This window comes from Buteo buteo, chromosome 8 (genome assembly GCF_964188355.1).
Source record: "Buteo buteo chromosome 8, bButBut1.hap1.1, whole genome shotgun sequence".
NCBI classification, from domain to species: domain Eukaryota; kingdom Metazoa; phylum Chordata; class Aves; order Accipitriformes; family Accipitridae; genus Buteo; species Buteo buteo.
Window position 1 is genome coordinate 32,357,877 of NC_134178.1, and position 12,023 is coordinate 32,369,899.

The window sequence follows — 12,023 nt, forward strand, 5'->3', positions numbered from 1 at the left end:
ACATTTAGTTCACCACATATTGGGCCTTTAGTTGAATCTCAGGAGAGACTCAAGGTAAGGCAGAGGAGTACAGCATATAAAAGGACTGACTTTGCTGGGGAAGAGAGTAAGAAAAAAAACAACAGCAACAAAAAACCCCCAACCTGCATAGAGGACAGACTACCACTGCAAACTGAATAATACAATCAGTAGCTGCAGGTGGAGAGAGCAAGAAAAATCAAACACTGACGAAAGTATGCTGAGATACAATATGGAAGAAACTACATGGAACAAAATAAAAAGTGAAAAAGATCTATTAATGTCTACTGTCTTTTTTGACTAAGCTCTCTTTGAGGCAAGGAGTGACTTTTCTTATATCTGTGCACAGCCTCTAGCACAATGGTATGCAGCTTACCTGCTGGTTTCCAGAATATACTACAGAAACAGCAAAAAGCAGCAAGCCAGTCTGTCCAACAGGTTTTAAGAAATACACAGTTTGTTCAGGAACCAGACTGAATAACATAATGCTTCTAGACCTCTCCAGATAACAACTAAGGGGAGAATAAATTTTCTTCTATATTGGTCAATGAAGCAGTAGTGCCAGGCTGCAAAATGCAGTTTGGAAAAAGAGTCAGTCAGATGTGTGCTACTACAATAAGAATCTGTAATAAAACCCAGTCGACCACATCACAGACCAAACTTGTGAGAGTACTCAAGAGAACACAACCATTATTATTATTAATTACAAACAGTACTGTATTTTGGTGGTGGAAATACAGTCTTAAGTTCACCTGAACAGGTATCACATCCCCTGTTCATATCCTGATCAGCCATTACGTTTATAATATAAAGGTGAATGACAGACACCTCAAATCATTAGTCTACTGAATAATAAATAAGGACAGAGTGCTGGAGACATCCCCAGTATGGAAGTGAAATTCATTAAGCAAGCTACTTTGGGAATCTCTGACCTCCTATATGGAGACGAAACACCACACGTGCCACAGTAAATATACTGAGCACAACTCAAATTAGTTTTAAAACTTAAAAGAAAAAAAAAATGTTTTTCTTCTCACTACACCCTCCCATTCAGCAATACAAGCAGGAGCACTGCTATAGACTTACCAGTGTATCTAAGCCAAATCATTACTTTTGGCTTAAATCTGAAATAAATATCCTGGGCAGTATGGAAAATCTGAGTAAGCATTACTTACAAATTCATTGCCTGTGGACAACTCCATATTCTACACACCTATCAAAAACTGGACAGGTATCACATGCATACATACACACCTAACTTCAAACGTATGCTGTACTGGCCCACATATAGCCAAATATTCAACATAACAGCTACAAATGTTTTTGGAATACTATTACCTGTGTTTATGCCACGGTCAGAAAGATTTTGTAATATACGGTGTGGACCACAGCCAATGTTTTCACTTTTCTACTCTCAAACACACATTGGTGCCCTTGGCACCATTTTTTTGGAAATCTTTTTTTCAAATACTACAGGACTGTTATATTTGTTCCATATTTAGGCTAATTGAGTGTTTTGTATAACCTTCTTTACATTGCAGGAAAACCCCAAAGAACAAGGGGAAACAAAACACATAAGCAAAAATCACCAAGTCAAACCAGGAAAGATAATTTAAAAATGAGGAAATGCTACTTGCAGAAAACCACTGAACTAGTGAGATATTAAAAGGACAAACATTTAAACCTTTAATTTAGCCCACAATATGGATGGAAATAAGCTCTCTACACCTTTTTTTTTTTTTCCCAAAGTAGATCTACAATACTGAATGTATTTCTAAATGCCACATCTTTAACCTCTCTTAACACTTAGACGGATCTACACTGGATCTATCCATAGACAGGAGACTTCTAGAAAATCTTCTTTAAAGTTATGTTTTCTTGCAATCAACTTCTCATTTATTTAAGGTAGTTGCTACTAGAGTTTTGCACAAAGTCAGGGACACTCCAAACATCCTTAGAAATGACCATCATTTGTCATACAGTCAGCAAAACTTAGTCAAGGTACTTCTCTGCACACACACACGCAGAAACATTAACATATTTAATACTAAATTATAAAACTTACTGTTGCGCATCTGCAGATCTTTTCCAGCCTCCTTGCAGATCCTGTGAGGTATCTTTCCCAATATTATTTAAGACAGCATCATCTTTATTTACAGAATTCTCTCCTATTCTAGCTGTAGAACAAAGAGGCTCTTCAATTTTTGGATGCTTTGGCTGCATGTCCTCCAGAAGGGTGTTTGTGTTCTGTAAATCCTTTTCACATCTGCTGGGTTCATCTTGGAAGGCGGGGGGTTTAGATTCTACCAAAGAAGATTTTGTTGCAATATTAAATAAGCTTCCAAGAAAATGAAAAAAGCCTTCTCGGGGTTGCTTGTCTTTATCTGACGTTTTGATTCCAGGAGTCAAACTAGGAAGGCTATTAGCCTTTTTCAGCTCCTCCTGGATTTCAGACTTGCTAAGTTCTTCTGTGGAATGGTTCCTCTCTTCATTTTGACAAACCTAAGATAAATACAAGAAGCACATAAAGAAGATGTTTCCTGTTGTTTTCCCACATTCCCAAATTCCTTAATTTTAATTTGCTCCTATGCATTGTAATCCTTTCAGGACATATGTTGTTTAAAGGTTCATTTTAAGATCAAAGTCCTGTGCTCTCTTCTTCTCTTTTTGTAATAAAAAGGTCCCTATTCTTCAAAAAGCTAAAAGGACTACATAGGCTAGAAGATTCACAAAGCAGCTGCTGTGGAAGTAAAGTACAGAAGGACAGATGGAGAACAATTGATTCAACTGGCAGAAAAAAGCTGAGGAAGAAGCAAGGAACAATTTTTCACACTTCAGACTCTAACCTGCTCAAAAAGCACAGCTTCACAAACAAATCTGTTATGCCCTTGTGAGATGAACAGTTTTCAGCTTGCAAATATAGGCAAGAACACCATAGCAAAACACAAACGTACCATAGCCTTTAACGTAGGGTAACCTGCACTTGTAAGAAAACCAGGAGAATCAAGAACAGAATTTGGATAAAACGAACTCAACTCATGTGCCAGAGATTAATTCTACCTGCTATCCTTAGCAACCCCATGTTGCATCCTTTGGCCAGCTTTCCTCCAACTCCACAGGCAATTAATTAACCTCACAGCTCTATTTCCAAATCTCTTTGCAGTCTCACAGAGCTCTATACTTTATCATGCAGACAAAGTCCTACACACCACTACCGCTGCACCCATGACCTTCTGAACTGCCTATCAGCTGTATCAGCTAACTGAAAATAATTAGTCATAAGGCAAGGCTTCACCTCATTTAAACCACCTGTTCACTTCTCCCCTCAGTTCAGCTGAGCATCTACTGCAGGGGCAAGACAAGCTCTGCTCCTCACCAATTTATGCCTTTGAATTTCCTTGATGTCAGCTTCTCTCACAGATCCAAGAACCACTGCCCAAACCCATGCTACTTCTGCCAAGACCATCTGCCCAAAACCATGACGCAACTTCACTGGTAGGCTTCACAACCACCACATGTAACCACCTTTTCAGCTTCACAATCTGCAAATGCTTTTTCCCTGGACTAAAATTTTCTGGTGAGCACCTTGTTCCCATCTTCACCCTTTGTAGTGGATTATACTATTGCTGCCTATTTTATATTTACAGTGCAATCCTTGTAATTTCAATCCCTGTTTCAACCCAGTTTATTAAAACAGAATAAAGTTACCCTAGCTATTCTTTGATGAAATTTGTTCTGCTCAACAGGAGTGGAAAAGGAGAACATGAACAAAAAGTTCTATGCAAATTTTTAGTGTCAACAGTACGTTTGGAGAAGAGTAATTGTTTCAAATTGGATAACACCTACCCATCCGATCTAAGCAGAAAGCCACTATTTTCATTAGGTCACTAATCCTATTCTGACTTGAAGATATATTTGTTTCAAGTAACCTAAAATAAGCAAGTAGACTTATTTGTTAATAGTCCACCTAGGATCATGTTAATTATGAAAAAAGTGTTTTAATGAACACAGTTTAATCCTTGGGGAACAGCAATTTCTTAAAAACTTGCAAGTTATAGTTAGTGATACTGGAGCAGCGGTCTTTAATCTTCAAGCAATGTTTTTTTCACCTTTTTCATACAAAGAGTAGATGCAATTGCTTAATATTAAAGTGATCAGATGTATGTATTGAAAATTGAATTGTTTATGTGAGCATAGAAATTGAATGGCACAATTGTCCTTGAGAAATCCATACAACCTCTATTTTCTTCATACAGGCAAGACACTTAGACAACCACATTAAACTTTTATGTAAACTTTCAAAAGTGGGCTAAGTCAAACTCTAGCCTTTTTTCACCCTACCTGTGATAAATCCCACCTGCTTCCCCACATACTGCACTAATCAATAGCTGATGCATCACAAAGGGATGTAGTCACCCCTGTAGTACTCAGGGATTTACTACTTTACAAGTCAACTCTACCCAAATTCACCCCCGGAAATGAAGACGACAACAGTGCAGCTTACAGACGTACCACAGTGCTGGCTGGTATCTTCAGTACTAGGCAAACTATGCCAGTAACATGCAAACCTGGGATGGATTTCTTGAACAATTAACTTTATCTCATAGGAACCAAGTACTTTGCATAAGGAAATATAAAACAGAAACAAGAAAAAAATTAATTTCCAAAACTTCATAATACTTGAATGATTCACCATAGTCAGCTTCGAAGTTCTGCTTCTTTCACTTTGACTAATACCTCAGCATTCTTCAATACCAGTTTTTTGATTCAACTTAAGCAAGGGAAGGCATTTCTCCCTTGTTCTGTGATTAGTACCATTCACACAGATTTGTCAGATCTCAAAGAGTATCTCAGTGCAGGAAATGCACACAAATCTTATTATTTTCTCTGCAGATATAACCATTATAGGCTATAAGCATTTATATTAATTCCTACAATATCTATGAAGTTAACAGCTTAATGCATTAACTACAAAAGAAAATATTAAATTCAAAACTTGTCAACAGTTTAGTATTTTTTTTTTATATTGTTTTTTGTTGTTATTGTTTGGGGTTTGTTTGCTTGAATTAATTTATATTCAGGAACTAGTGTGTTTTTTTCCAATTAGGAAATGAGACTTCAAATATGGCTACACTCTATATGTGAAATTCTTCCCCTAGCAGCTCAGAGACATAAAAGTTGTAAAGACTGTGCTTCTTATTTGTAAGCATAAATCATGCCCTGCATGAAAAGCTGTTTTGTAGTCTCCATTTCCAGAAACGGAAATCTATTTAGACTTCCCTTTCTCTTTAATCTTCCTTTCCTTACATAACTTTTGGTAAATCAAAAGAACAGGAAGTTTTAATATGAAAACATCCTTCCATACCTGGAACCATAAATAGTGTCTTGCATTAAAAAAAGCCCTGGAGAATGCCTACACTGTGGTTACTTGAAGATATACATGGATATTAAGTCCTAACACAGAAACTATGCAAATCCCTTCTTCCCTTCAACATAATCAATCCTACCCTCCGTATATTCTCCCTCCCGCTCCACTTTGCCTTTGCTATAAAAGACAGCATGAGCTATTGGTGTTTTATCGTTTGCCCATAAAACCTCAATTCAAAGTTTGAGCCACTGTTTAGGTATTATACAAACAAAACTGTTCTGCTATAGATTTTGAAGTTTGTATTTTAAGATAATGCCATATTCAAATTACTGAGACAAAAGCACATGATCTGTAAAGCCAGTAAGCCTTTAACACAGCAGGAGCCTTCAGGCACAAGTGCCTGACAAACACAGCGGGATGATGGCAATTCCACAAGGCAGTATCGTGATAACTGTCACTTATTTCCCATGCCTCCCTCTGAGCTCATCTCTGACAGAAGCCCCCAGCAAACACGCAGGAAAAAAGGCAAGGGCATAGGGTATATGCAAAGTAATCCCTTCCCTGGTATATCCCACCAGCTTTCAACAGTCAGGGCCTTTAGTTGACCTTGACAGAGCAGCTGCATCTGTGTCACAATTAGGCCTGAGCAGTCCGATATTCACAATACTGGAAGAATACCAATGACTCTTGTATTAGTTACACTTCATGCCATTGGTTAAAAAAAAAAAAAAAAAAAAAAAAAAGAATTTCCTCTTCCAGTGTCATGGCAGTCTGAATGGCGGTTTCTCCATGTTTTACCATGCAAACAATAGTTTTTGGATAAAAACCTATCTGCCAGATCCCCTTTGAGATCCTTGCTGTAGTGTTGTCTTTCTGCTCCTTTTGTATACAGACTGTCATCAGTTTTCCCCTTGCCTCCCCTTTCCCACCCCCTGTGAGCTTTCCTGCTTGTGACATGCTTCATAAAGCTTTAATTAGCTTTTATTCCTTTAGCAACTCGTTACTCAAAGTTTCACTGGGCAAGCCCTGGGTAACCTGGCCTGACCTTATAGCTGAGCCTGCTTTAAGCAGGAGGTTGGGCTAGATGACATCCTGGGGTCCCTTCAACCTGAATTATCCTATGGTCCTCTGACCTCACATGCAATGAGGCTGGTGCAGAGGGGAAGCTTGGCAGAGCGTGAAACAAGATTATGACTTAAATCAGGTGACTGAAGAGACTGCAGCGATAACTGAAGCTGTATCTACTGCGCGGTCAGGTAGCGTGGTCTCATCTTGCTGGAGCAACCACTGCAGAGAAGCTCGGCAGCTGGGACTCGGAAGACAAGCCCAGGATGTCATGTCTCAAGTGTGATTCTTATCTGAGCTAATTTATTCAGCGGTAAACTAGGTACGTTTTCCAGGCTGTAATCCACTCCTGACTGCAGCACAGACATACGCCCAAAGCCTAACTGCACCTACACAGTCAGGCACAGGGCTTGCTACCAGTGTGAACAGCCCCCTCAAAGGGCAGGGAGCAGCTCCAGCGGCACAACAGCACCCTGAAGAGGGACTGCTTTGCCAGGTTTGCTTCACCTCCCGTACCAGCTGGGAACAGCCGGCCTGGTAGCCACTGTCTCCCAGCAGCTGGGTGGCAGAAGTTCAAATTGCCAGAGGGTCTCATTTGGCAGGGGTTATGTCCGTCTGCCAAGAATACAATCTCTTTTATTGCCCTAACAAGTGAATGAAATGAAAACATTAACAGTATTAAAACATAGCTCTCTGTGAACAAAGAATTAGCTTCCAGCCACAACAGCCAGACATTTTGGGTTTCACTCCCCATGAATAAACGCTCCTTACAAAGCAGAAACTCCAGGCAGCCACATGGAGACCTCTCACAGACTGCCTGTCCTGCTGCGCTGGGAGCTGCTGATGTAGGACGTTCTGCATATTGTGCGGATATGCTTGTGCACTTTAACCACCCCATCTCACCTGCAGTTTTGAGAGAAGAAGGAAAGCCATGAGGATTTTAGGATCATCATTGATTCATGCCAGGGACCTTCAACAAGCCATTTAACCCCAATTTATTCATCTGAGAAATAGTCACAGTAATACTGCAGAATTTGCTTGCTAGCATGTAGAAACAATTTAAGAGTTTCAGATTAAAGTGTTGGGTGCACAAAGTAGCACCTTTAAGCATTGCTACCTCTAATACTGGAAAATTAACCATGTTCGCAGCCTTAGCTTTGACCTTTCAACATAGCTAAGATGGCTGCATTTCATTTAACATGAGCATCGCATTCAATCTGAACAGCGATACGGTATGTAAATTTTGTATGCTAAACAAAATCCACAGTGAAATAGCTTGAGTTGCTGGCAGACTAGTACATCCCCACAATGAGTCACTATTGCATGTTTTTCCGCAGATTTCCCTTCTCTGGGAAACTAAAGCATCATTGGTGTAGTCTCCTACTTGTTTGCAGTGAGTGGGACACACTGAAGTACATTAAGTCCACACACAAAATAAGCTTTTGTTTTTTTCAGCTACTATGAGGAAAAGAAGTTAGGCGTTCTCAATCAACAGGAGGCAATACGTATGGAAATCTAATGAAAAAGAATCAGACATAATGAGACATAGATTAGGAACAAGACTTGTTTAAGAAAATTGACATAGTATCAAGAAAAATTTAGGAAAAAGTACTGTCAGACAGTGAATACACGGTAAGCAGAGAACTCCTAAAAGTCCACTGCTGCTAGTGTTCATGAGAAAAATGGATTTAAAAAAACACACTGTCAAAGTGGGGTTTTCCTATTTATGCCAGTAATTAGAGTGGCAATGGAGATGATGCAAGGGAGTTCCACCATTGTCAAAAACTGTTTAGTCTTAACTAAATAATACCTTTTAAATAATCAGAAAAAGAAAAAAACCCAAAGATTATAAAAATAGCCTTGGGATTTTGGGGGGATTTAAGTTAAAGGTGAGTTCTGTATCTCTACAAATAACCGATGTTTTTAACCTCTAAATATTTTGGCTTTTTTATACTGTGAAGTTTTCCTTCCACATCCTCCTTTCTCTGCTTGTTTTGACATGAAAAAATCTAGTCATGACAACACCAGAAGACAAGAGTAACTAGAAAAACTAATGAAATCATGGCATCTTCATAATCAGGAGTAAAAGTTAAAACAACAGGAAGGGACTTTTGGTTAAACTTTATCAGTTTTGCATTTTAAAAAATAAACCTATTTAAATTCAATGACTATTTTAACATTTGGAAAGACAACTGCCTCTGGTGAAAGTTCAGTACCGGGACTTTACAAATTTGTTTATCCATTCGAATTCTTGAAATACCAAGGAGTCCTTAACGTAGATTTAATTTGTCAGATGGGGAAAGAAAAGATGAAACAAAAGTTCTCTGAAACTCTGGTGTTCTCCTAAAATCTGAGGAAGTATCCAGACTCACCTTTCCTAACAAGAGAACAAAAAACAAGGTGGTAAGGGTGAATACTTCAAATGAAAAGGTAAAGAAAAAGGAGGTACAATTTGAAATAAAGTTTCTGCCAGGTCACCTTATGGGGAATTGTAAACTCAGTGAAAGTCTCTAGAATGACAAAGTGAGCTTTATAATTTAAAAATTCTGTTTACACCATTTGCAGAGTTACTTCAAAATTTCTCCCTTCTGAATTTTCTCCTGAAATTATTGTAAAGCTCTGATTAAGAATTGGTACTCACTCCTCAGTATGTAACCAATGCCTTAATACTACAACGTCTATTATGGAGCCAGAGAGAACAGAATTAAATTATCTGTCTTATTTCTGTTCTTTCCTCTAAATTCTCCCAGCATTACACTTCTATTGACTTTTAGTGAAAATGTTTCCACAAACATGAAATAATTTTTATTCTCTTTTACTTGATGATTCCCTGACGTTTTAAAATACATTAAAAAATAAAGGTGCAGTTCACCTTTTCAATGCAGAAGGTGTGCACAAGCAGGCAGTACACTGGGAATGGGGTGAGATAATGTGATTTCCACCCGTACTTATATTCTATTGGCAGGCTACAGCATCTGGCACCACACTTCTGCTTCTCACCTGTATCCTCAGTGGTTTTCTGTGCCAAACTGAGCAAGTTTTAAGCCCATTTTTTTTTTCCACCCACCCTGAAATGAAGTTCCCTGCTCAAGATCCTTTCTTTGAAGAACATTAGTAGAGAGGGAAGCATATTTCAGGATCATCCTTTCTAAAGCTCTTCAGGATGACAAAGGAAGTTACCAGGACTTTAGATAGGATGATCTTGAAATGTCTTGCTGAACACGTACAGCTGTTAACACCATTAATTTAACAAAGTGTTCTGGGAAACCAGAAGGTGCTATGTACTCGCCTATAAAATTCCATTTCAGCAAAAGTATACATCATTGCCAAAGAGAAAAAGATCTGCTTTCAGGTTCCACAAGAGAAATCTTGATTATGTAAACTCCAAAACCATTTTGGTTTTGTCTTTCATTCATTGCTGTGGGCAGCAACAGTTTTTAAAAGTAACTCTCAGGTTTCTAAAAAACTCATGGTTGACAGTAATAGTCCACTTCCTTCGGCTCCCAAAAAACATAGAATCCCTCTTGCTGACTTCTAGGTCAGCAAGACCTATTTCTAGGTCTAAGACACAGGCATTCAGCAGGCATTCACATGCAGGCTGAGCAGAAGTTACTTAGATAAACATACACATGAAATAAAGACAATATAAAATAAAACCACGACAATAGGAAAAAAAACCCATGCTATATGGAAAAGTATGCAGTTAACTAAGACACTGGGCTTAATTTTGATTTCTAACTTTTTGTAGAACTTAAAACAAATTATAAAGTCAGAATTAGGGACATTCAGTAAGAACAGCTACATATATCCAGCAAGTTCCTGGGATTTTTATTTTTTTTTTTTTTTTTTTTTAGAACTTATGTGAATTCACACACCAAACGAAAAATGATGTGACAGAGAATTACAGAACAAATTAGGCTGAAAGGAATGTGGCTGGGGAGCTCATGTAGTCTAAGCTCCTGGTCAAAGCATCTCCAGTTAGAGCAGGCCTTCATCCAGCTGTGTTTTGAATATACCAGGGATAAATATTCTGCAACTTCCTTGGGCAACCTGTTCCAATATCTGACCACTCTTACGGTGAAGGGGGCAAAAGAAAAAAAGAAGAAGAAAAAATTTTTTATAGGTGACTGGACTTTCCCATGCTCCAACTTGCACCTGTTGCCTCTTGTCCTATTCGTTGCAACTCCAAAAAGAATCTGGCTTCATCTTATCACATAATTGCAGTCCTTGCCACGAAATTTTAATACTGTGTCTACCAGTTAAATACAGCCATCTTTATTTTACCTTGAAATGAAATTCATGGGAGAAAGCAGGGCTACAGAATTATCTCTTCTCCATGTTCACAGTATACAGGAGTACTTGTCAGAGGACAATTAGCAACAGATTTAATTTGTAGCACGGAAGCTTGAGATGGGATATTAAGAAAAAGAGTTTCTAATTATAAGGTTTATGAAATCAGTAGAACAGTTGTCTGGTGAAGTTGCAGAGATGTTAGAGATCTCCATCCCTGGAGGTCTTTGAAAACGAGTTAGACAAACTTCTGTCAGGTATGACATAGATACAGAGATCTCACCTTGGGGTAGAGGAGTGGACTAGATAATCTTTGCAGTATTTTCTGCCCCTGTGTTTTTTTCTATGAAGGTTGAGACTGCCTCTGGTTAATCCAGGCAACTAGCACCTAGGCTTGAGCCTATGGGCCAAATTATAAAATATTTAATGCTGTTGAAATACTGAAGTCTAAATTACACATTTGGTATATTGTATTTGAACCTACATTTTCAAACTTTTGCATTTGCCTGACAGAGCTCACATAGCAGTTCCTGTGCTGAGATGCTTAAGAATTCCTTCCTAATCAGTTATGGGATAATGTGCTATTTCCTCCATGCATTGCTACAGGAAAGATATCTGGGGATGATCAGCAGTAAATTTGCCTACACGGTCACGACAAAGCCTTCAGTTGGATGAGAACCTCAGACAGGGCAAGCCTGGGACCTAACGCATTCACAACTACTGAAACTAACCCAAGCACCTATCACTGCTGCTACTACTACAGTATGGTAATACGGGTAGGAGCCAGGTTAGACTTGTGCCACAAGCATGTGCAACAAGAGTGTTATGTCATTTCTTCAAAACTGTACTAACACAACACTCTCCAGCACATGGCTTGCTACAGTAGTGGTGTTAGCTTATTTGGTAGCTGTTCCACACAAACAAACTAAAACCTATGTCCCAGTTGTAAACCTGTATTTTCAGGGCATTACCAAAAACAAAAGTATGTGAAACATACTCTTGTAGGAAGCACTGTTGCAATATTCCTTTTAAAAACAAAGTCTCTGTATCACTAAAAGTGAGGTTAATGAAATACTAACATGTACTGGACACTATGTAATGCAGATACCTAGAACACTAAACATGAAGTTCAAGAACTGTTTACATGCACACAACCATCTGTTCAACAATCACATCATTCAAATGGAGCATTTACTCAGAAAAAGCACTGTTTACAGCTCTAATTCAAAGAAACAGAAGCAGAAAAAAATCTGTAAATAAATAGTGGTGGGTGATGGTGTAC

The 12,023-nt window shown here is 38.5% G+C and overlaps 1 protein-coding gene across 1 annotated transcript in view; it reads right to left on the reverse strand.

Moving 5' to 3' along the window:
• The window catches only part of CRYBG3 (crystallin beta-gamma domain containing 3), a 99,189-nt gene that overhangs the window by 67,632 nt on the left and 19,534 nt on the right, over nt 1–12,023 (reverse strand). Inside the window, exon 3 of the mRNA XM_075034041.1 lies at nt 2,084–2,520. Coding sequence (XP_074890142.1) covers nt 2,084–2,520 — 437 coding nt within the window. The remainder of the gene's footprint in view (nt 1–2,083; nt 2,521–12,023) is intronic.